The 27,415-nt window shown below is 47.8% G+C and overlaps 1 protein-coding gene across 1 annotated transcript in view; it reads left to right on the forward strand.

Annotated features, from left to right (window-relative positions):
* The first annotated feature begins 22,074 nt into the window (after positions 1 to 22,074).
* The window catches only part of UBE2E1 (ubiquitin conjugating enzyme E2 E1), a 91,877-nt gene continuing 86,536 nt past the window's right edge, over positions 22,075 to 27,415 (forward strand). The window contains exon 1 of the mRNA XM_068236137.1: positions 22,075 to 22,434. Coding sequence (XP_068092238.1) covers positions 22,262 to 22,434 — 173 coding nt within the window. The 5' untranslated portion in view covers positions 22,075 to 22,261. The remainder of the gene's footprint in view (positions 22,435 to 27,415) is intronic.

Below are 27,415 nucleotides of genomic sequence, written 5' to 3' on the forward strand. Positions count from 1 at the left end.
TGTAACCCCCTGCATGGCAACATTTGTAACCCCATGCATGGCAGCATTTGTAACCCCCTGCATGGCAACGTTTGTAACCACATGCATAGCAGCATTTGTAACTCCATGCATGGCAACATTTGTAACCCCATGCACGGCAACATTTGTAACCCCCTGCATGGCAACATTTGTAACCCCCTGCATGGCAACATTTGTAACCCCATGCATGCATAGCAGCATTTGTAACCCCATGCATGGCAGCATTTGTAACCACATGCACGGCAACATTTGTAACTCCATGCATGGCAACATTTGTAACCACATGCTTGGCAGCATTTGTAACTCCATGCACGGCAGCATTTGTAACCCCATGCATGGCAGCATTTGTAACCCCATGCATGGCAGCATTTGTAACCCCATGCATGGCAACATTTGTAACTTATGCATGGCAACATTTGTAACTCCATGCATGGCAGCATTTGTAACTCCATGCATGGCAGCATTTGTAACTCATGCATGGCAACATTTGTAACCCCATGCATGGCAGCATTTGTAATCCCATGCATGGCAGCATTTGTAACCCAATGCATGGCAGCATTTGTAACTCCATGCATGGCAGCATCTGTAACCCCATGCATGGCAGCATTTGTAACTCCATGCATGGGAACAATTGTAACTCCATGCATGGCAGCATTTGTAACTCCATGCATGGGAACATTTGTAACTCCATGCATGGCAGCATTTGTAACTCCATGCATGGCAGCATTTGTAACCCCATGCACGGCAACATTTGTAACTCCATGCACGGCAGCATTTGTAACCCCATGCATGGTAACATTTGTAACCCCATGCATGGCAGCATTTGTAACCCCATGCATGGCAGCATTTGTAACCACATGCATGGCAGCATTTGTAACTCCATGCACGGTAGCATTTGTAACCGCATGCATGGCAGCATTTGTAACCCAATGCATGGCAGCATTTGTAACCCCATGCATGGCAGCATTTGTAACCACATGCATGGCAGCATTTGTAACCCAATGCACGGCAGCATTTGCAACCACATGCACGGCAACATTTGTAACCACATGCACGGCAGCATTTGTAACCACATGCATGGCAGCATTTGTAACCCCATGCATGGCAGCATTTGTAACCACATGCATGGCAGCATTTGTAACCCCATGCATGGCAGCATTTGTAACCCCATGCATGGCAGCATTTGTAACCCCATGCACGGCAGCATTTGTAACCCCATGCATGGCAGCATTTGTAACCCCATGCATGGTAACATTTGTAACCACATGCACCGCAACATTTGTAACCCAATGGATGGCAGCATTTGTAACCCAATGCATGGCAGCATTTGTAACCCCATGCATGGCAGTATTTGTAACCCCATGCATGGCAGCATTTGTAACCACATGCATGGCAGCATTTGTAACCGCATGCATGGCAGCATTTGTAACCCAATGCATGGCAGCATTTGTAACCCCATGCATGGCAGCATTTGTAACCACATGCACGGCAACATTTGTAACTCCATGCATGGCAACATTTGTAACCACATGCTTGGCAGCATTTGTAACTCCATGCACGGCAGCATTTGTAACCCCATGCATGGCAGCATTTGTAACCCCATGCATGGCAGCATTTGTAACCCCATGCATGGCAACATTTGTAACTTATGCATGGCAACATTTGTAACTCCGTGCATGGCAGCATTTGTAACTCCATGCATGGCAGCATTTGTAACTCATGCATGGCAACATTTGTAACCCCATGCATGGCAGCATTTGTAACCCCATGCATGGCAGCATTTGTAACCCAATGCATGGCAGCATTTGTAACTCCATGCATGGCAGCATCTGTAACCCCATGCATGGCAGCATTTGTAACTCCATGCATGGGAACAATTGTAACTCCATGCATGGCAGCATTTGTAACTCCATGCATGGGAACATTTGTAACTCCATGCATGGCAGCATTTGTAACTCCATGCATGGCAGCATTTGTAACCCCATGCACGGCAACATTTGTAACTCCATGCACGGCAGCATTTGTAACCCCATGCATGGTAACATTTGTAACCCCATGCATGGCAGCATTTGTAACCCCATGCATGGCAGCATTTGTAACCACATGCATGGCAGCATTTGTAACTCCATGCACGGTAGCATTTGTAACCGCATGCATGGCAGCATTTGTAACCCAATGCATGGCAGCATTTGTAACCCCATGCATGGCAGCATTTGTAACCACATGCATGGCAGCATTTGTAACCCAATGCACGGCAGCATTTGTAACCACATGCACGGCAACATTTGTAACCACATGCACGGCAGCATTTGTAACCACATGCATGGCAGCATTTGTAACCCCATGCATGGCAGCATTTGTAACCACATGCATGGCAGCATTTGTAACCCCATGCATGGCAGCATTTGTAACCCCATGCATGGCAGCATTTGTAACCCCATGCACGGCAGCATTTGTAACCCCATGCATGGTAACATTTGTAACCACATGCACCGCAACATTTGTAACCCAATGGATGGCAGCATTTGTAACCCAATGCATGGCAGCATTTGTAACCCCATGCATGGCAGTATTTGTAACCCCATGCATGGCAGCATTTGTAACCACATGCATGGCAGCATTTGTAACTCCATGCACGGCAGCATTTGTAACCGCATGCATGGCAGCATTTGTAACCCAATGCATGGCAGCATTTGTAACCCCATGCATGGCAGCATTTGTAACCACATGCATGGCAGCATTTGTAACCCAATGCATGGCAGCATTTGTAACCACATGCACGGCAACATTTGTAACCACATGCACGGCAGCATTTGTAACCCCATGCATGGCAGCATTTGTAACCCCATGCATGGCAGCATTTGTAACCCCATGCATGGCAGCATTTGTAACCCCATGCATGGTAACATTTGTAACCACATGCACGGCAACATTTGTAACCCCCTGCACGGCAGCATTTGTAACCCCATGCATGGCAGCATTTGTAACCCCATGCATGGCAGCATTTGTAACCCCATGCATGGCAGCATTTGTAACCACATGCATGGCAGCATTTGTAACCACATGCATGGCAGCATTTGTAACCCCATGCATGGCAGCATTTGTAACCCCATGCATGGCAGCATTTGTAACCACATGCACGGTAACATTTGTAACCCCATGCACGGCAACATTTGTAACCCCATGCATGGTAACATTTGTAACCCCATGCACGGCAACATTTGTAACTCCATGCATTGCAGCATTTGTAACCCCATGCATGGCAGCATTTGTAACCCCATGCATGGCAGCATTTGTAACCCCATGCATGGCAGCATTTGTAACCACATGCATGGCAGTATTTGTAACCCCATGCACGGCAGCATTTGTAACCCCCTGCACGGCAGCATTTGTAACCCCCTGCACGGCAGCATTTGTAACCCCATGCATGGAAGCATTTGTAACCACATGCATGGCAGCATTTGTAACCCCATGCATGGCAGCATTTGTAACCCCATGCATGGCAGCATTTGTAACCACATGCATGGCAGCATTTGTAACCCCATGCACGGCAGCATTTGTAACCCCATGCACGGTAACATTTGTAACCCCCTGCACGGTAACATTTGTAACCCCCTGCATGGCAGCATTTGTAACCCCATGCATGGCAGCATTTGTAACCACATGCATGGCAGCATTTGTAACCCCATGCATGGCAGCATTTGTAACCCCATGCATGGCAGCATTTGTAACCACATGCACGGCAGCATTTGTAACCACATGCATGGCAGCATTTGTAACCCCATGCATGGCAGCATTTGTAACCACATGCATGGCAGCATTTGTAACCCCATGCATGGCAGCATTTGTAACCCCATGCATGGCAGCATTTGTAACCCCATGCACGGCAGCATTTGTAACCCCATGCATGGCAGCATTTGTAACCCCATGCATGGTAACATTTGTAACCACATGCACCGCAACATTTGTAACCCAATGGATGGCAGCATTTGTAACCCAATGCATGGCAGCATTTGTAACCCCATGCATGGCAGTATTTGTAACCCCATGCATGGCAGCATTTGTAACCACATGCATGGCAGCATTTGTAACTCCATGCACGGCAGCATTTGTAACCGCATGCATGGCAGCATTTGTAACCCAATGCATGGCAGCATTTGTAACCCCATGCATGGCAGCATTTGTAACCACATGCATGGCAGCATTTGTAACCCAATGCATGGCAGCATTTGTAACCACATGCACGGCAACATTTGTAACCACATGCACGGCAGCATTTGTAACCACATGCATGGCAGCATTTGTAACCCCATGCATGGCAGCATTTGTAACCACATGCATGGCAGCATTTGTAACCCCATGCATGGCAGCATTTGTAACCCCATGCATGGCAGCATTTGTAACCCCATGCACGGCAGCATTTGTAACCCCATGCATGGCAGCATTTGTAACCCCATGCACGGTAACATTTGTAACCACATGCACGGCAACATTTGTAACCCCCTGCACGGCAGCATTTGTAACCCCATGCATGGCAGCATTTGTAACCCCATGCATGGCAGCATTTGTAACCCCATGCATGGCAGCATTTGTAACCACATGCATGGCAGCATTTGTAACCACATGCATGGCAGCATTTGTAACCCCATGCATGGCAGCATTTGTAACCCCATGCATGGCAGCATTTGTAACCACATGCACGGTAACATTTGTAACCCCATGCATGGCAGCATTTGTAACCCCATGCATGGTAACATTTGTAACCCCATGCACGGCAACATTTGTAACTCCATGCATTGCAGCATTTGTAACCCCATGCATGGCAGCATTTGTAACCCCATGCATGGCAGCATTTGTAACCCCATGCATGGCAGCATTTGTAACCACATGCATGGCAGTATTTGTAACCCCATGCACGGCAACATTTGTAACCCCCTGCACGGCAGCATTTGTAACCCCCTGCACGGCAGCATTTGTAACCCCCTGCACGGCAGCATTTGTAACCCCATGCATGGCAGCATTTGTAACCACATGCATGGCAGCATTTGTAACCCCATGCATGGCAGCATTTGTAACCACATGCATGGCAGCATTTGTAACCCCATGCACGGCAGCATTTGTAACCCCATGCACGGTAACATTTGTAACCCCCTGCACGGTAACATTTGTAACCCCCTGCATGGCAGCATTTGTAACCCCATGCATGGCAGCATTTGTAACCACATGCATGGCAGCATTTGTAACCCCATGCATGGCAGCATTTGTAACCCCATGCACGGCAGCATTTGTAACCACATGCACGGCAGCATTTGTAACCACATGCACGGCAGCATTTGTAACCCCATGCACGGCAGCATTTGTAACCCCATGCACGGCAGCATTTGTAACCCCATGCACGGCAGCATTTGTAACCCCATGCATGGCAGCATTTGTAACCCCATGCATGGCAGCATTTGTAACCACATGCACCGCAACGTTTGTAACCCAATGGATGGCAGCATTTGTAACCCAATGCATGGCAGCATTTGTAACCCCATGCATGGCAGCATTTGTAACCCCATGCATGGCAGCATTTGTAACCCCATGCATGGTAACATTTGTAACCCCCTGCATGGCAACATTTGTAACCCCCTGCACGGCAGCATTTGTAACCCCATGCATGGCAGCATTTGTAACCCCATGCATGGCAGCATTTGTAACCCCATGCATGGCAGCATTTGTAACCCCATGCATGGCAGCATTTGTAACCACATGCATGGCAGCATTTGTAACCACATGCATGGCAGCATTTGTAACCCCATGCATGGCAGCATTTGTAACCCCATGCACGGCAGCATTTGTAACCCCATGCACGGTAACATTTGTAACCCCATGCACGGTAACATTTGTAACCCCATGCACGGCAACATTTGTAACCACATGCACGGCAACATTTGTAACCACACGCACGGCAGCATTTGTAACCCCACGCACGGCAGCATTTGTAACCCCATGCATGGTAGCATTTGTAACCCCATGCATGGCAGCATTTGTAACCCCATGCATGGCAGCATTTGTAACCCCATGCATGGCAGCATTTGTAACCCCATGCATGGTAACATTTGTAACCCCCTGCATGGCAACATTTGTAACCCCATGCATGGCAGCATTTGTAACCACATGCATGGCAGCATTTGTAACCACATGCATGGCAGCATTTGTAACCCCATGCATGGCAGCATTTGTAACCACATGCATGGCAGCATTTGTAACCCCATGCATGGCAGCATTTGTAACCCCATGCACGGCAGCATTTGTAACCCCATGCACGGCAGCATTTGTAACCACATGCACGGTAGCATTTGTAACCCCATGCACGGCAGCATTTGTAACCCCATGCACGGCAGCATTTGTAACCACATGCACGGTAACATTTGTAACCCCATGCACGGCAGCATTTGTAACCCCATGCACGGCAGCATTTGTAACCACATGCATGGCAGCATTTGTAACCACATGCATGGCAGCATTTGTAACCCCATGCATGGCAGCATTTGTAACCCCATGCATGGCAGCATTTGTAACCCCATGCATGGCAGCATTTGTAACCCCATGCATGGCAGCATTTGTAACCACATGCATGGCAGTATTTGTAACCACATGCATGGCAGTATTTGTAACCACATGCATGGCAACATTTGTAACCCCCTGCATGGCAGCATTTGTAACCCCATGCATGGCAGCATTTGTAACCCCATGCATGGCAGCATTTGTAACCCCATGCATGGCAGCATTTGTAACCCCATGCATGGCAGCATTTGTAACCCCATGCATGGCAGCATTTGTAACCCCATGCATGGCAGCATTTGTAACCCCATGCATGGCAGCATTTGCAACCCCATGCACGGCAGCATTTGTAACCCCATGCACGGCAGCATTTGTAACCCCATGCACGGCAACATTTGTAACCCCATGCACGTGAGCATTTGTAACCCCATGCACGGCAGCATTTGTAACCCCATGCACGGCAGCATTTGTAACCACATGCACGGCAGCATTTGTAACCCCATGCATGGCAGCATTTGTAACCCCATGCATGGCAGCATTTGTAACCCCATGCATGGCAGCATTTGTAACCACATGCATGGCAGTATTTGTAACCCCATGCATGGCAGCATTTGTAACCCCATGCATGGCAGCATTTGTAACCCCATGCATGGCAGCATTTGTAACCCCCTGCATGGCAGCATTTGTAACCCCATACATGGCAGCATTTGTAACCACATGCATGGCAGCATTTGTAACCACATGCATGGCAGCATTTGTAACCCCATGCATGGTAACATTTGTATCCACATGCACGGCAGCATTTGTAACCCCATGCACGGCAGCATTTGTAACCCCATGCACGGCAGCATTTGTAACCCCATGCACGGCAGCATTTGTAACCCCATGCATGGCAGCATTTGTAACCCCATGCATGGTAACATTTGTAACCACATGCACCGCAACATTTGTAACCCAATGGATGGCAGCATTTGTAACCCAATGCATGGCAGCATTTGTAACCCCATGCATGGCAGCATCTGTAACCCCATGCATGGCAGCATTTGTAACCCCATGCATGGCAACATTTGTAACCCCCTGCATGGCAACATTTGTAACCCCCTGCACGGCAGCATTTGTAACCCCATGCATGGCAGCATTTGTAACCACATGCATGGCAGCATTTGTAACCACATGCATGGCAGTATTTGTAACCCCATGCATGGCAACATTTGTAACCCCCTGCATGGCAGCATTTGTAACCCCATGCATGGCAGCATTTGTAACCCCATGCATGGCAGCATTTGTAACCCCATGCATGGCAGCATTTGTAACCACATGCATGGCAGCATTTGTAACCACATGCATGGCAGCATTTGTAACCCCATGCATGGTAACATTTGTATCCACATGCATGGCAGCATTTGTAACCCCATGCGTGGCAGCATTTGTAACCCCATGCATGGCAGCATTTGTAACCCCATGCACGGCAGCATTTGTAATCCCATGCATGGCAGCATTTGTAACCCCATGCATGGTAACATTTGTAACCACATGCACCGCAACATTTGTAACCCAATGGATGGCAGCATTTGTAACCCAATGCATGGCAGCATTTGTAACCCCATGCATGGCAGCATTTGTAACCCCATGCATGGCAGCATTTGTAACCCCATGCATGGTAACATTTGTAACCCCCTGCATGGCAACATTTGTACCCCCCTGCACGGCAGCATTTGTAACCCCATGCATGGCAGCATTTGTAACCCCATGCATGGCAGCATTTGTAACCCCATGCATGGCAGCATTTGTAACCCCATGCATGGCAGCATTTGTAAACACATGCATGGCAGCATTTGTAACCACATGCATGGCAGCATTTGTAACCCCATGCATGGCAGCATTTGTAACCCCATGCATGGCAGCATTTGTAACCCCATGCACGGTAACATTTGTAACCCCATGCACGGTAACATTTGTAACCCCATGCACGGCAACATTTGTAACCACATGCACGGCAACATTTGTAACCACATGCACGGCAGCATTTGTAACCCCACGCACGGCAGCATTTGTAACCCCATGCATGGTAACATTTGTAACCCCATGCATGGCAGCATTTGTAACCCCATGCATGGCAGCATTTGTAACCCCATGCATGGCAGCATTTGTAACCCCATGCATGGTAACATTTGTAACCCCATGCATGGTAACATTTGTAACCCCCTGCATGACATTTGTAACCCCCTGCACGGCAGCATTTGTAACCCCATGCATGGCAGCATTTGTAACCACATGCATGGCAGCATTTGTAACCACATGCATGGCAGCATTTGTAACCCCATGCATGGCAGCATTTGTAACCACATGCATGGCAACATTTGTAACCACATGCATGGCAGCATTTGTAACCCCACGCACGGCAGCATTTGTAACCCCATGCATGGTAACATTTGTAACCCCATGCATGGCAGCATTTGTAACCCCATGCATGGCAGCATTTGTAACCCCATGCATGGCAGCATTTGTAACCCCATGCATGGTAACATTTGTAACCCCATGCATGGTAACATTTGTAACCCCCTGCATGACATTTGTAACCCCCTGCACGGCAGCATTTGTAACCCCATGCATGGCAGCATTTGTAACCCCATGCATGGCAGCATTTGTAACCCCATGCATGGCAGCATTTGTAACCCCATGCATGGCAGCATTTGTAACCACATGCATGGCAGCATTTGTAACCCCATGCATGGCAGCATTTGTAACCCCATGCATGGCAGCATTTATAACCCCATGCATGGCAGCATTTGTAACCACATGCACGGCAGCATTTGTAACCACATGCACGGTAACATTTGTAACCCCATGCACGGCAGCATTTGTAACCCCATGCATGGCAGCATTTGTAACCACATGCATGGCAGCATTTGTAACCACATGCATGGCAGCATTTGTAACCCCATGCATGGCAGCATTTGTAACCCCATGCATGGCAGCATTTGTAACCACATGCATGGCAGCATTTGTAACCACATGCATGGCAGTATTTGTAACCCCCTGCATGGCAACATTTGTAACCCCCTGCATGGCAGCATTTGTAACCCCCTGCATGGCAGCATTTGTAACCCCCTGCATGGCAGCATTTGTAACCCCCTGCATGGCAGCATTTGTAACCCCATGCATGGCAGCATTTGTAACCCCATGCATGGCAGCATTTGTAACCCCATGCACGGCAGCATTTGTAACCACATGCACGGCAGCATTTGTAACCCCATGCACGGTAACATTTGTAACCCCATGCACGGCAGCATTTGTAACCCCATGCATGGCAGCATTTGTAACCACATGCATGGCAGCATTTGTAACCACATGCATGGCAGCATTTGTAACCACATGCACGGCAGCATTTGTAACCCCATGCACGGCAGCATTTGTAACCCCATGCATGGCAGCATTTGTAACCACATGCATGGCAGTATTTGTAACCCCATGCATGGCAACATTTGTAACCCCCTGCATGGCAGCATTTGTAACCCCATGCATGGCAGCATTTGTAACCCCCTGCATGGCAGCATTTGTAACCCCCTGCATGGCAGCATTTGTAACCACATGCATGGCAGCATTTGTAACCACATGCATGGCAGCATTTGTAACCCCATGCATGGTAACATTTGTATCCACATGCATGGCAGCATTTGTAACCCCATGCACGGCAGCATTTGTAACCCCATGCACGGCAGCATTTGTAACCCCATGCACGGCAGCATTTGTAACCCCATGCATGGCAGCATTTGTAACCCCATGCATGGTAACATTTGTAACCACATGCACCGCAACATTTGTAACCCAATGGATGGCAGCATTTGTAACCCAATGCATGGCAGCATTTGTAACCCCATGCATGGCAGCATCTGTAACCCCATGCATGGCAGCATTTGTAACCCCATGCACGGCAACATTTGTAACCCCCTGCACGGCAACATTTGTAACCCCCTGCACGGCAGCATTTGTAACCCCATGCATGGCAGCATTTGTAACCACATGCATGGCAGCATTTGTAACCCCATGCATGGCAGCATTTGTAACCCCATGCATGGCAGCATTTGTAACCACATGCATGGCAGCATTTGTAACCCCATGCATGGCAGCATTTGTAACCCCATGCATGGCAGCATTTGTAACCACATGCATGGCAGCATTTGTAACCCCATGCATGGTAACATTTGTAACCCCATGCACGGCAACATTTGTAACTCCATGCATGGCAACATTTGTAACCACATGCATGGCAGCATTTGTAACTCCATGCATGGCAGCATTTGTAACCCCACGCACGGCAGCATTTGTAACCCCATGCATGGTAACATTTGTAACCCCATGCATGGCAGCATTTGTAACCCCATGCATGGCAGCATTTGTAACCCCATGCATGGCAGCATTTGTAACCCCATGCATGGCAGCATTTGTAACCCCATGCACGGCAACATTTGTAACCCCATGCATGGCAGCATTTGTAACCCCATGCATGGCAGCATTTGCAACCCAATGCATGGCAGCATTTGTAACCCCATGCATGGCAGCATTTGTAACCACATGCATGGCAGCATTTGTAACCACATGCACCGCAACATTTGTAACCCAATGCATGGCAGCATTTGTAACCCCATGCATGGCAGCATTTGTAACCCCATGCACGGTAACATTTGTAACCCCATGCATGGCAGCATTTGTAACCCCATGCACGGCAACATTTGTAACCCCATGCACGGCAACATTTGTAACCCCATGCATGGCAGCATTTGTAACCCCATGCATGGCAGCATTTGTAACCCCATGCATGGCAGCATTTGTAACCACATGCATGGCAGCATTTGTAACCCCATGCATGGTAACATTTGTAACCCCATGCACGGCAACATTTGTAACTCCATGCATGGCAACATTTGTAACCACATGCATAGCAGCATTTGTAACTCCATGCATGGCAGCATTTGTAACCCCACGCACGGCAGCATTTGTAACCCCATGCATGGTAACATTTGTAACCCCATGCACGGCAGCATTTGTAACCCTATGCATGGCAGCATTTGTAACCCCATGCATGGCAGCATTTGTAACCACATGCATGGCAGCATTTGTAACCCCATGCATGGCAGCATTTGTAACCCCATGCACAGTAACATTTGTAACCCCATACATGGCAGCATTTGTAACCCCATGCACGGCAACATTTGTAACCCCATGCACGGCAACATTTGTAACCCCATGCATGGCAGCATTTGTAACCCCATGCATGGCAGCATTTGTAACCCCATGCATGGCAGCATTTGTAACCTCATGCATGGCAGCATTTGTAACCCAATGCATGCAGCATTTGTAACCACATGCATGGCAGCATTTGTAACCCCATGCATGGCAGCATTTGACACACAGTGCGGTTACACAGCAGTCAAGAATGGCCATATGTCACGCCTGTGACATATGCCCACGCGAGTGTGGGTGTGGCTTTGCTAAGGACCCATTTCCACTGCGCCCATTCAGCCTTCAGGGAAGTGGGTGCCACGGCAAGGATAAGACAGCCATTGAGCTGCCAGTGCTTTTTCACGGCACAGAGTCCATCCACAGCAGGGGAGGACTGGCCAGGGGGGAAGGGGGGAGATTTCCCCCCAGGCTGCCTCTCATTTAATGATTTAGGGCTGGTACAATGCCTGGGGCATTCAGGTTTTTGTATAAGGTAATGTGAACCACTAGGCTGGCTGAGGGAAATAAATGCCCAATTACAGAGCAATTAGAGGACGGGCAAACTGGTAAATATACACAGCATGATGCAGAGCAGAGGCTTGCCTACAGGGTCCATGGGAAAAAAATATGTCTAGTCTCTCACCATTGTTAACTGCATGTGCACAGCTACATAAGATATTGTCTAGACTAAAAAGTTTTTTTACAGTCCCTAGACTCCTGAAGGGCTGTTTACAAGACAGTCCCTAGACTCCAGGAGGGCTGCTGGCAGACAGTCCCTAGACTCCAGAAGGGCTGCTTGCAGGACTTGTGTGAGAGATGAAAACCCTGGCCGTTGTAACTCAAAATGTATTATGTGCACCCGATGCAAGTGCATTTATACTTTACCTGTCACTCTGTCCCTTGAGTGTCCTTGCTGTATTTACCACGTGACTACCAGCATATATGTGGTGTCATTTGGGCTGGGGCTTCTGTAAAGGGGCCTCTAGTTTGTGTTTTCCCCCAGGCCAAAAGGTCCCAGACCTCCCCTGATCCACAGGCAGCCACGTGCCTGAAGTCTGAACTTTCTGATCTTTCTACTACTCAATTCTGGATGTAATTATCTGTGTATACTATCATTAATGTAATTAAAGCAATCATATCACAAGAGAAAGTACCGCCATTCTTCCAAACTACCACTTGTCATCAAAATATACCTATATCATGTGGTGCAAAAACAAAACAAAACCACCAAAAACCAATAAAATAAACAAAAAACACAATTGACTGGTGTATAATAATCCTAAATAAATCTCTATATTCCACCTTACACATTTTTTTTTTCTCACAGACCCCCTTGGGTGTATGACTCGGATCATAAGTAAACTTGAGTAAGCATATACAATGATATCCAAGAAGCAATAAGAAAAAAACTAAGAGCACATACAACATGGTGAACGTCTCTCCCTAGCAAACTCCACCTTCCAAGAAGATATACAAATAGCAGAACATGGAAATAATACAGCTATGGAATTATGGTCCAGCACAGAGATTTACCAAAGCTACATGCAAAAAGGGCACTGGGGAAATCTGGGGGCTGGAAATAGCCACTTGTAGAATAGCTATAACATTACTGATATTCTACTATTGAGCAATGGTAATTCCGATAGTAAAATATTAGTACATTTTACCAATATTTTACTAACACTTAAAATAATCCTATTCTCAGAGGAGCTCTCCCTCTACTGATGCCTAACCCTAACTGAGCCCCCCCCCCCCTTTTACCAATGCCTTACTGTAACCAGCCCCCTCCCGCTATCACTGCTGCCTAACCCTAACAGACCCTGCACGTATGCCTAAGCCTAACCGACCCCCACCCATGCCTAAAGCCTCATTCACACTGGAGTGTTTTACTGGCGATTTCAGACGCTTTTTCAATCGCTGGCAATCGGTAGCATTTTAAAAAACACTACTGCGAAGTAATGTGCATGGTAGTGTTCACACTTAGCGATCGCCAGTGATTTGAAATCACGAAAGCTGTGCATGCAGCATTGTGTTTCATTGCTATGGAATCGCAAAACGCAATAGCTCCAAAATCGCTTTCCTGTACAGTGAAAAATGGTTGGAGAATAGTTTTGCAAAACACTAGTGATTCTGCAAGCTTTTGCTATTCCCAATGTGAAAAAGGTCTAACCCTAACCCTCCCCGCAAATCCTGATGGAGTTCCCAGACTTCCACGGAGTCACCAGTGCCCGAATATCCCATCACCATTGCAGAGACCCACAGAGGCAAAGAGAGCGAGAGGTAAAAAAAAAAAAATCTGTTGCAACCGGATACTGAATGAAGGTTAACCAGACCAAGAAGACTCAACAGGGACCCGGAGACAAGCAGGGGACCAGGGCTAGAACATTTCCCTACATGCCAAGTAGCTACCCTAGCCACTTTATTTTGGACTGTATGTGTAGTACGGGTAATGAATAGAACATTACAGTAGTAGAAAAGAAAAGAGTCTCATATTTTTTTTTCCAGTTATATAGCTTGCTTTTTTTATAACATTGCATCATTCTGTCAGTTACACACTGTCTTTTAAACTCTAAAACAATGCAGAAATAATGACCCTTTGAACTTTTCTGCAGTAAAACCTTATCCAAGATGTCTCTCACTGTTTCTTGGCTGTTAAAGTGCTTCAGAAAACAGGACTGTATTCAAACCAGTGGGTCTACTACAGGGGTGCCCACACTTTTTCGGCTCGCGAGCTACTTTAAAATTTGCCGAGGCCAGGAGATCTACCAATGTCCCAAATGCTAAGCACGCCCCCCCCCCCCCCCCCCCGACGTAGGTTAGCCAGGTGTATGTGCCTGCAGCATAGGTTACGTGCCCTCAGTATAGGTTAGCCAGGTATATGGGCCCTCAGTATAGGTTAGCCAGGTATATGGGCCCCCAGTCAAGGTTAGCCAGGTATATGGGCCCCCAGTGTAGGTTAGCCAGGCATATGGGCCCCCAGTGTAGGTTAGCCAGGCATATGGGCCCCCAGTGTAGGTTAGCCAGGCATATGGGCCCCAGTGTAGGTTAGCCAGGCATATGGGCCCCCAGTGTAGGTTAGCCTGGCATTTGGGCCCCCAGTGTAGGTTAGCCTGGCATTTGGGCCCCCAGTGTAGGTTAGCCAGGTATAGGGGCCCCCAGTGTAGCTTATCCAGGTATAGGGGCCCTCAGTGTAGCTTAGCCAGGTATAGGAGCCTTCAGTGTAGCTTAGCCATGTATATGGGCCCTTAGTGTAGCTTAGCCAGGTATAGGGGCCCTCAGTGTAGCTTAGCCAGGTATAGGAGCCCTCAGTGTAGCTTAGCCAGGTATAGGGGCCCTCAGTGTAGCTTAGCCAGGTATAGGGGCCCTCAGTGTAGCTTAGCCAGGTATAGGGGCCCTCAGTGTAGCTTAGCCAGGTATAGGAGCCCTCAGTGTAGCTTAGCCAGGTATATGGGCCCTCAGTGTAGCTTAGCCAAGTATAGCCAAGAGGGAGGAGAGAGGCGGCGCAGCCGCTACGTCACGGCTGGGGGCGGCGCCGGGCATGTTACAAGCACGCACGTTGCAGGCTGCCCGGCGCTGCCCCCAGCCATGACGTAGCGGCCGCGCCGCCTCTCTCCTCCCTCTCTGCTCGCCGCGTCTTCTGCCCTGCATTCTTATTGGCCGGCAGCTAAACATGCTGCTGGCCGCAAAATTTAATGAGACACGGCCAAGAGGCCGCGATCTACCAAGAAGGCGGTCGCGATCTACCGGTAGATCGCGATCGACCTATTGGGCAGCCCTGGTCTAATAGCTCAGAAAAGCTGTTTTGCATAAATAACAACTGAAATTTTGTAAGTTTTACTGTGCTAGAAAACAATATGACACTCTTTTGTTTGTTACTAATGTTCTATTTCTTATGCTGGGAGTACACGAGTATTTTTTTTTATTTTATTTTTTTTGGCAGATTTACTTTCCAATTGTTTTTCATTCCCTTCTATGAGAAAATTGATCAGAAAAATGATCAAAATCAGACTCGGACCTGTCGGAAATTATCATTGAGCCATCTGCCGAAAAAACACATGATGTATTCCCAGCATAAGCTGTACTACACATACAATTCATTATATTACACGTTTATTTTCGCTTCAGGTTTGCTTTAAAGAGAAACTCCGACCAAGAATTGAACTTTATCCCAATCAGTAGCTGATACCCCCTTTTACATGAGAAATCTTTTCCTTTTCACAAACAGACCATCAGGGGGCGCTGTATGAGTGATATTGTCGTGAAACCCCTCCCACAGGAAATTCTGAGGACCGCAGTACTCCTGGCAGTTTCCTGTCTGTGAACCTTGTTGCATTGTGGGAAATAGCTGTTTACAGCTGTTTCCAACTGCCAAAAAAGCATGCAGCAGCTACTTCCACTGACATCACCTGCCAACAGTAAAAATGTCACCATGTAATAAATGTCAGAATGAAAATCAGGGATTTAAAAGATTTTACAATGGGCAAACACTGACTAAATCATTTATACATGATTATTGTAAAAATGAACCACTTTTTTTATTACATTATTTTCACTGGAGTTCCTCTTTAACAACAACGTTAGAAACAGGCCAGCATAGATTAATGCAGTTTTTAGTGTAAGTGAAGCCTTTACAGAAATGACAGTTTTCTGGAAGGCATGCATGGGATTCACATATAAGTAAGGCTCAATTGTCTAAACATAAAGTAATACAGCTGGGTAGTTACTGTGGGATGGTTATATGAATAAAAAGTATGGCTTAATGGGATTACAAATATTATGTTGCTATTGCTGAACTAGATTTTCCAGCTGCCTTGCTGTTCATCTGAAGGATTCCAGTCACATGCCCATTTGTCTGTTTGGCGCATAGATACTGTGACTTGTCTCCCAGACTGGGGTAAGCATATTGGCCAGCAGAGCTGGAACATTTTTGTTACATAGCTCTCTAACTAGGAAGTGTTTATTTTTATATTTTACAATGTAACACCAGAAGCCACTGCAAATAGCACAGTCCACACTATTTATTTTATTTCATTACTATGTATATTTATTTTCTTTGCGTACACCTGAGTTTCCAAGCAGAAAGCCCACATCTTTGTAAGCGCTCAGCTGCTGAGTGTTTTTGTGTGTAGAAACCCCTAACCTCTAAAGTACTGGGCTATTACTGGGAGAGAGGAGGCGCCCCCCGTGATGTGTGGAAGGGATAATGTCCGCTGGATAAAACATAAATAAATAGACTCTAAAAGAAGGAGCCCAAATAAATTAATAACATTTTTAATAGAAACCAGACACTTGAATGATAACGCATTTCCCTGATCACAATCTGCTTCCAATCCTCAGATCAAATAACAAAAAAGTGTCTTAACATGGCGGTGCATTTCTGTCTGGAAATATGAGTCAAAAGTGGTACATTTTTTTTTCAAGAATTTTAGGCCTCCGATTCTTAAGTTGTACTCACTCAGCAACACATGTCAGAATAAAAGCCTGGCAGACATTCTTCAAATAAATAAAAGACTAGAACACAAATTTGTTGAATTAAATTTCTCAATAAACGTAAAAAAAATGGTGAAACTGTACAAATAAGGCAGGCAGAGAGTAGTCAAAATCCAGGCAGACGTCGGTGCAGGCGGCAGGCAGAAAGTAGTCAAAATCCAGGCAGAGGTCGGTGCAGGCAGCAGGCTGAGAGTAGTCAAAATTCAGGCAGAGGTCGGTGCAGGCAGGTGGCTAAAGGTGGCCATACACTGGCCCGATTTGCGCCCGTTTCGACAGCAGATTTGATCACTGGGATCGAATCTGCTGCCAATCGTTCACGCTACACGCCGAATTTCGAGCGCCCGCGGGTAAAGAGCGCATCGCTAGCGGCTTTCGAGTGCCCGACGACCGACGCAATAGAGCCGCATACATTACCTGCTCCGCCGGCGCGACTCCCGGGTCTCCACACTTCTCCGTCTCCGCTCTGGTCTCCGGCATGCTTCCCTTCTTCCTGTCCCGGCAGGAAGTTTAAACAGTAGAGGGCGCTCTACTGTTTAAACTTCCCCCAGACAGGAAGAAGGGAAGCATGCCGGAGACCAGAGCAGACCAGAGCGGAGACGGAGAAGGAGAGCGGTGACCGGGGGCAGTCGCACCAGCGGAGCAGGTAATGTATGCGGGCGGGGGGAGCGGCGGCAGCACCACCACAACAGATTGTGACCGGTTTCAGGCTGAAATCGGTTCACAATCTGTTTGCAGTAAAGGTAGCCATACGATCCCTCTCTGATCAGATTCGATCAGATAGGGATCTGTCTGTTGGTCGAATCTGATGGCAAATCGACCAGTGCATGGCTACCTTAAGAGTAGTCAAAATCCAGGCAGAGGTCAGTGCAGGCGGTGGGCTGAGAGTAATCAAAATTCAGGCAGACATAGTTAACAGTAAGGTAAAGCAGAAGCACTTAGCTCAGAAACAGTTGGGAACCAAATGGCTATATTGTCTTCATGTGCTTTCAAATGAGCTTATCTGCCATCTCTGCCATGGCAGTCAGGTGACACAGGAGGAGAGATCAAATTGCAACTTTTGGTTACTTCGAGACAAATGAGGAGGAATTAGACATGCTAAACTCTCTATATACATGCAGGCTGCATATATGTGTGTATGTATACTGTATATATATATATATATATATATATATATATATATATATATATATATATATATATACACACGCATTTACGGTGCATTTCCCTTCTGCCCTGTGCACATCTTCAGGGCCACTTTCAAAATTTGTCCCGCCCCCCGTGACGTCATGCCGCAACCGCCGCCACCGCTGCACTGATTGGCCGCCAGGACCCCGGATGAATAGCGTAGACATGGGGATCCCGGCGACTGAAAATACATGCTGACAGCCGGGAAGACAGAGGGAGGAGTGCACAGTGGGGGAGAGAAGACAGAAGGAGGAGCGCACAGTAGGGGAGAGGAGACCGAGGAGGAGCGCACAGCGGGGGAGAGGAGACAAGAGGGAGGAGCGCACAGCGAGGGAGAGAAGACAGAAGGAGGAGCGCACAGCGGGGGAGAGGAGACAGAGGGAGGAGCGTACAGCGGGGAAGAGAAGACAGAGGGAGGAGTGCACAGTGGGGGAGAGAAGACAGAAGGAGGAGCGCACAGCGGGGGAGAGGAGACAGAGGGAGGAGCGCACAGCGGGGAAGAGAAGACAGAGGGAGGAGCGCACAGCGGGGGAGAGAAGACAGAGGGAGGAGCGCACAGCAGGGAAGAGAAGACAGAGGGAGGAGTGCACAGTGGGGGAGAGAAGACAGAGGGAGGAGTGCACAGCAGGGGAGAGAAGACAGAGGGAGAAGCGTACAGCGGGAAAGAGAAGACAGAGGGAGGAGTGCACAGTGGGGGAGAGAAGACAGAGGGAGGAGCGCACAGCGGGGGAGAGGAGCCAAGAGGGAGGAGCGCACAGCGAGGGAGAGAAGACAGAGGGAGGAGTGCACAGCGGGGGAGAGAAGACATGGGAGGAAACGCCGGTGGGCAGGTGAGTGTATTTGCTGCCTACACTGCATGGCCTGGGGGAGGGATATAGACGGGGAGACCCAGGAGGTAGAGCACACAGATTTTCAAGCGATTCAGATTTTCAATCAATTTTATGCTGAAATCGATTGAAAATCTGTGTATAGTGTGTGGCGGGATTTGGTCAGATAGATCCCTCTCTGATTAAATAGTAATCTAACTACTGTATCTGTTGGTCTCATCGAACAGTGTATAGCCACCTTTACAGTACTTTGCATACTATCTCAGAAGTGTGATGGATGCAGCTAAGGCCCACTGTGCATCTCCCCACCTCACACCTCAGTGACAATGAGCTCATGCTGGGTTTTGTACCTTCAGGGCCCTTTTCCACCTGTAGTCGCTAGCGTTCACGCTGAACGCTAGTGATTGCTGAATCGCAAAACCGGGGATTCCCCGACGTTTTGCGGCCGCGATTTTGCTATGCTATGCACTGCATAGCAAAATCGCGGCAAATATCGCTCCGCCGCGCGTTCGCGTTCGGGTAAAAAACGAATTGCGGTAGTGGAAATGACCTACCGCGATTCCTATGTTAAAAAGCAAACCGTAGCGATTGTAAAATCGCTAGCGGTTTGCGACTTTGCGATTCAGCCAGCACAAACGCGCTGGTGGAAAAGGGCCCTCAGGGAAACAATAAGTTTTGGACACCTGCTATATGGTGTGTCCTTATCTTCAGTAGACAGTGGGATTCGGGGGATGGGTGAAAAAACAAGGGGTGGGAGGAGAGCACACTCAGGTTGTCATCCAATACAAATGGACGGCCGGCCGAGGAATATTCTCACCTGGATCTGTGGCTGACTGTCCCATAGGGGGTGGTCAGCAGAAAGACTTTGTCCCACTTGGACCGGGGACAAAGTCTTGGCAGAAGTCCTCCTCCACAAGGTGTGCAGACGATAGCCTCCTTCAGAGCTGTACTGGCAGGTTGCTGCTCTGGTATATTTCCCACCTAGCCCGAGTGCTGTGATGCATGCAATCATGGGTGGGAAGAGTGTGTATATTGGCTGAAGCTGATGTTGGCTCCACGCCGCTCTGCCAAGGTGAGAGAATCAGATCGCAGGCGGCTGGAGCAGGAGCTGAGATACTCCTTGGTAGTGTAAAGATTGGAGGAGGCTCTGTGCTAGCCTGATGAAAGAGGTTTGAGCCCTCTGAAACGCCTTGCTTGGATACAATAAAAGTTTTACTTGTGATTCATATGGCAGCTAAACCGCTCTCGCTGGCTGTGTCCCACTTGTGCAGGGCCCACAGACTAGCACAGAGCCTCCTCCAATCTTTACATTACCAAGGAGCATCTCAGCTCCTGCTCCAGCCGCCTGCGATCTGATTAATGACCATCGTCAAAGGGACATCATAGGACCCGTCGGGCGTTGAGTACGAGTAAATATTTTATACTTACCTCATCGTCAGTTCCTCTGAGAAGCTCACCATTTTCTTCTTACAGTGATCCCTTTTAGTTCTGACAAGATTTTGTCAAAACTGAAATATACCAGTTGCTGTCAGTTATAGATCAGCTGCTGTCAGTTACAACTGAATGTGCAAGGTAATGTCCATGTTTCCCTATGGCTCAAGTGGGCGATATTACAGTGTGCTGACCAGGAAGCTGTTATGTCGTAATGGCCGTTTTCAAAATGGAGGACAGAGAATCCCATTCATCACATTGGACAAACAGGATGCGGGAGAGGAGAAAAAGATTGATGAGTAGACTACAAGGGAGGTAAGTATGACGTGTTTATGTTTATTTTAACTTTTAATTTTCAGTTCAGGTTCAATGCAATGTTAACGAATAATTGACTTTCTGATATGATAATTGTGATCAGAAGGAAACTATCAATCGGCCCATAGTTTCGTTAAAAAAAAAAATTAACCAATACAACGATTTCAAATAGAATCAATCCAAAAAACAGATCGCTGAAACGATTGTTTGTTGCCGACTGTCAACATCATTCAATCTGACTGATCCTTCGCTAAATTGTATCATTAATGTACACCTTTAACCAGGGGAGGACTGGGACCTTTTGGCCTGGAAGGAAAACACAAACTAGAGGCTCGGTTTCACAGTAACCCCAGCCCAAATGATGTCACATGCGCCCCCAGCCCAAATGATGTCACACGCGCCCGAAGTGCTATTTACCGGTAGTCATGTGGGTCGCCAATGCAGCAAGGATACTCAAGGGACAGCATGACAGGTAAAGTATAAATGCACAGGCACCGTGGGGCACATAATACATTTTGAGGGACACCGGCTGGGGTTTCCATTGCATTCATAGTTTGTTATTATCGCACTTCATGACCACATCGATACATTCAACTACTGTCCACCCAAAATAAGTAAAATTGTTAAATGGGCATGCTTGTGGTGGCGCAGATTGTTATCCGATTGGATAATAATTATGAAGTGGTTGGTGGATCAGCCAACCCTAAATTATTAAATGAGAGGCAGCCTAGGGGGAAATCTCCCCCTGGCCAGTCCTCTCCTGCCTTTAACATTAGACGTTCACGTTAAAAAAAAGTTCAAAATGAAGAAATGTAAGCATTGTCTATAAATAGAACTGTTTAATTTGCTATTTTTTTTTACTGTTTGTGTTATGACATTTAGGCTATACTAAACTTCCAGAGCTATACGCTGCCAGAGTCAGGGACTTATTACCCAGTCCTAAACATTAAATGCTGCCAGCAGTAACCCTTTGAAGCTTTAGGATTCTCCTTTTTCCCCCATTGAATTGGGCCAGCCCCCTCCCCCTCCCTCCCGGCTGCTGGGAAGACGGTGTCGGGGTGTGCATTGTGTGTGCAGCCAGGAGATCGCCGCACGCTGTGGGCTCGCAGTCAGTCATTCCTTGTTGTGTGTTGGGGTGGGGGAAGGATATTGGTCACCCTCCTCCTCCTCCCTCTCTCTCTGTGGCTGGCTTGCTGCAGGCTTGTGAGTGTGTGTGTGATCTCGCTATGTCGGATGACGATTCCAGGGCCAGCAGCAGCTCGTCTTCATCCACCTCTTCCAACCAGCAGATAGAGAGAGAGCCCGGCCACCAGCAGCATCCTAACAGCATCGGCAAGAAGAAGGAGAGCAAAGTCAGCATGAGCAAGAACTCCAAGCTGCTGTCCACCAGCGCCAAGAGGTGAGCGAGCTCCGTGTGCTGCCCATCCTATGCACAGTGCCAGGCCGCAGCGGCTCCCCGGGCCCTGCCAGCACGGGACAGCTTCCTCCCATCGCGGCTATGGGAACAAAGGCCGAGCTGCCCCCGCAATCTCGCCTGTCCCCCATTGCCACTGATGAGGCGACTGCGACTCGGGGTCTTATTGGGACAACAAGGGCCGGGCTATGCGCTGGGTCTTATTCAACCGGACAACAATAGGCGGAAAAAGAGTGGGTTTCCCCTTTAAGTCTCGCCTGGCATTCAGCCCCCCCCCCCCGTACTTGGTTTATTTTAACCCTTTCCCCCACCCCATAGCGCCCCCCGTGGTAAAGTAAGGGGTGGCGCGACGGGAAGCTCATTTGCATTCTAGGGTGCCACCTACTCGGCTTCATTTGCATGTTAGCTTTTTGGGGTTCCCGTGTTACGGCGGACGGCTGTTTGCGGAGGAAGCCCACGTGGGGGGTAGTGCAGCTGCGCCCCTTGTGTGGGGCCCAGACGGGAAGCTCCGGAGGAGGGCTGGAACGGCAGCGGCGGCCATGTTGTGCCCCCGCTGGCTTCACAGGGAGGGGAGGGGGGTAAGATGGGGAGCCGTCCGTGTGTCTGTGGGTTGGCTGGTATGTGGTGTAAGCTGGGGAGATAGATGTCTGTATGCCAGGGGAGGTGGTATCTGCTGTATGCTGGGGATATGTCTGTATGCCAGGGGAGGTGGTATCTGCTGTATGCTGGGGATATGTCTGTATGCCAGGGGAGGTGGTATCTGCTGTATGCTAGGGATAGGTCTGTATGCCAGGGGAGGGGGGTATCTGCTGTATGCTAGGGATAGGTCTGTATGCCAGGGGAGGGGGGTATCTGCTGTATGCTAGGGATAGGTCTGTATGCCAGGGGAGATGGGTATGTAAGGTAAGCTGGGGAGATGTCTGTGTGCCAGGGGAGATGGGTATGTAAGGTAAGCTGGGGAGATGTCTGTATGCCAGGGCTGGGGGTATGCCAGGCAGGGAATATGTCTGTATGCCAGGAGAGAGGAATATGTAAGGTAAGCTGGGGATACGTCTGTATGCCAGGGCTGGGGGTGTATAGAGTAGGCTGGGGAGATGTTTCTATGCCAGGGGAGAGGGATATGTAAGGTAAGCTGGGGAGATGTCTGTATGCCAGGGCTGGGGGTATATGAGGTAGGCTGGGGATATATCTGTATGCCAGGGGAGAGGGGCATGTGGTGTAAGCTGGGGAGCTAGCTGTGTGGCAGAGGTTAAGCTGGAAAGCTACCCGGTGCCTACAGCTTCTTGACATTGTTGCAATGCTCTGCTAGGGGTGGCCCACCTCTTATTTTGATGCTCCACAATTGCTTTTGTGTGAAATCTTCACCTATACCAGTGTGCCAGTATACAATAGTTTTACATTGGTGTTTAGCAAATTAAAGGGCACATGTGGTGTCCAGGAAGCAATGGCAAATGTGTGGAACCCTGGCCAAATGTCACTCATAAAATGTCCATTTGCAGATCTTTAGCATTTCTAGGTTTTCGGGGCTCTTTTACACTACATTTGATTCAGAATTTCCAATTTTTGATGCAATTAAAATAAAAGTCCTGCATTCTATGTTTTTCTTCTTGTGTTAGTATCCAGCGAAAATTTGAATCTCAAATCGGAATCGTATTTCAATTTGCAGTGTCAAAAAAGACTCCTTAAAGTGTCTGCTTTGCATGCCTGGAAAATGCCATTGACTGCTTGAAAAAATGTCTGGACTATTTGCTTTTCAAGGCTTTTTAAAATCCGTTTGTGTAACCTTAGTTTTGACAAGTGGTACCAGGGAGGCACTGCTGGCAGCAGCTGTCATTGAGCGCCATATGTGGTACATGAAAAATTTCTGGCAGAATTCATCATTTTGAGCTGATCCATTTGAGTTTTATCACTTTGCAGATTAATTGAAAACAGGATCCAGCAGTGTATTAAAAAATCAAGACTGAGGCCCCATTTACACTAAAGCGTTTTGCCGGCGATCGCGTGTAGTGCTATAGAAGCGCTAATCACGATCGCCGGGAAATCGCCCCAAGGGTGAATGACGTTAATCGCCAAAAACGCCAGAGCAAAACGCTAGCAAAAGCGCTAGCGTTTTGTAAGTGTGAATGGGGCCTTAGGGCTGGAACCCACTAGAGCGCTTTTTTTGAGCATTTAGGGATTGCTTTAAATCGCTAGCACTTTCCCTAAATGCTCTGCCAATGTAAATAACGAATTCCACAGTAGCTATTAGCAAAATCGCAATTGCAGGCCATGCAGCATTTTGGGAGCGTTTGCACTTCAATGTAAAGTATTGAAGTGCTGGCTGTGTTTTGAAACTACTGAAAACTGTTAAAAATAATTTGAAACAACCAATCATAATTAAAATCACAATCGCCGGCAAAAAGCCTACACTTTTTAAAATCGTTCACCAAAATTGATGGAAAACGCTCATGAAATCGCTTACCAAACAACTAATAAGAACGCTAGCGATTTCAATAGCAATTTGCGACTTGAAGTGGGTTCTAGGCCTAAGGGCTGGTTCACACTGGGGCACATTTAAGCGACATTACTTTCAGTGGGATCAGCAAAGCTCTGTAAGGGCTTTGGAGTCAGATTTGAGGAGTTGGAGCAATTTTGGGTACTTGGAGTCTGAGTCAGTGGCTTCATAAACTGAGGAGTTGGAGTCGGATGGCTTTTGTACTGACTCCACAGCACTGGCTGTAACAGTGTATCCCTATTGGACCATTCACACTGCAGTGTTTTTGATTTGTATTCATTGCTAACATGCTGCATTTTTTGTAGCAATTGTGATGTGATTCTCATTACTCCAAATGAGAATGGCAAAACGTAAACGCTGTGAAATTTGTGCTGCCAAATCGCTTTCATTTTTAACCGATTCTGTTTTGCGATCTGAGTGTGAACCTAACCTACAGGTGCCCACAAATGGTACAATTTTCAGCGGATGATCATAAATTCGATCAGATTATCCACATCGCACTGTATGAAAACTGATGCCGGTGGGCCCAAACGATCCTAACACATTGGCTATCATTCATGAACAGGCTGTCGGTAAAGAGAATCAGTGTGGGAAAACACCGCTGGCGGATTTTTAGACTTCTGGGTGAGCATTCATAAAGATGTATCCGTGTGCGGAAGCAGTGCGGAGATTCCCCGAGCTAAGCTGGCGGTAGACAGGCGGTAGGCTTGCGGAAACACGGAAGCTGCCGAGTTGATACATTTCTCCGTGTTCCGCTCTGCTGCAGCTGCCTGGGAGGTCTGTGTGTCTCTATTCATTTACATTGGTATCACCACATCAGAGGGAGCAGAACTTCCCGACCTCACACCGCTTGCGGTGATCTTTATGAATGAACATTTTGCTACATTTGTACCGATAATCACCGCACAAGGCGGTGATTTATCACTCTGCTCGGTAGTGTCATTTTTCCATGCGGAAAGAGGCTTTATGAATGCTGACTTTGCCGAGTGGTTGGTAAAGTCAGCTGTTTTAAGCATTTCCGCATGCGGAAATGCTTTATGAATGATAGCCAATATCTATGCTTTCTTTAAAGAGACTCTGTAACAAATTGTTCTGCCTTAGTTCTTCTATCCTATAAGTTCCTATGCCTGTTCTAATCTGCTCTGGCTTACTGCAGTCTTTCCTAACTGCACTGTCTCTGTAATAAATCAATGTATCTTTCCTCTGTCCTGTTTGTCGGGCTAAAGCTTGATTGTGTGGAATGTGCAGGGCTGCTTGTGATTGGTAGAAGCGATACACACCCTCTGCAGGCCCCTGCATACTCTGAATGACTCACACTCTATGCTTAGCTGAGCCTATTAGAAGCTGGTTAGTTTGTTTGTAAACACTGCCTAAAACTGTTAATTACAAGCCAGGATTGCAGAAGGGAGTGGCAGAAACAGCACAGAGGGGCCCAGGAGAAAATAATGAATAGAATGGTATGCTTTTTATTGTAAGAATATTAGAGTACAGATTCTCTTTAAAGGACTGGTCGGTCGATATGTTATTTTTATAGCTCCATTCGCAGCTGGTTTCAATATGGGGAATAGTTTGGATTCTTTAATGCTGTAGATTGGTTCAGGCCTATTGCAAGCCTGCTGTATACTGCGTCACACTGTGGTACTCTTCCCTCCTGCAAGGGCAATGCAAGTGTATGGAGACTTGCACACTTTATGCAGTACGCCGAATGTATCTAAATTGCCGCAATGACCATGCAAAGGCTGCAGCACGTTACGGCATGGATTATGCAGTAATGCAAGTCAATGGGTAACGCAAGCAGTGTGAACAGCGGGAGCACAATGCGACGTGGCGCGGACCAGTGGGAATCCCAGTGACGTAGTTTCTGCCCAGCAGGGGGTACGTCACTAGCCTGGGGGCGGGCCTGTGCATATGTCCCTGTCGCCTGACCGTGGCGCAGGGTCATACAATGCCTCATTTTTGCGGTGTGTGTGTATGCACCGCATAGCAAAAATCAAGTGTAAAAGCACACCCAAAGTGTGCTGCAACTTTTTAAAATAAAAAATCGTGAAAAATTGTGAGCATAGTTTGTCAAAGTGCCTTAAGTGTTCCTCTTGATCCATTTGTGATGCTCTTAAAGAATAATAAGCCCCATGGCATTAAATAGGTTGTATCCAAATAGTACATACAATCCTGGTCCTGGTTGCAAACAGTGAAAAAAATGACATACTCTGTGATAAGTGTGGATGTGGGGGCATTCATCGTTCTTGATGAACTGCAGGTGACCGTTCTCTATTGCTCGCCCAAACAAACGCTCGGGCCATATTTTACACTTAAGGGCAGGTTCACACTGGCGTCTGCCCGGCTTTCTGAGGCGTTGCGTTCCGTGGCAGCGTTGCGTTCAATCTTTCAGTTGCGGTCAGCGGGTATTTTTCCCTATAGGGGGACATTAGCTGTGGTGGTTAAACGCCCCAGGACGCTACATGTAGCGTCCAG

Source organism: Hyperolius riggenbachi, chromosome 5 (assembly GCF_040937935.1).
Source record: "Hyperolius riggenbachi isolate aHypRig1 chromosome 5, aHypRig1.pri, whole genome shotgun sequence".
Taxonomy (NCBI): Eukaryota; Metazoa; Chordata; class Amphibia; order Anura; family Hyperoliidae; genus Hyperolius; species Hyperolius riggenbachi.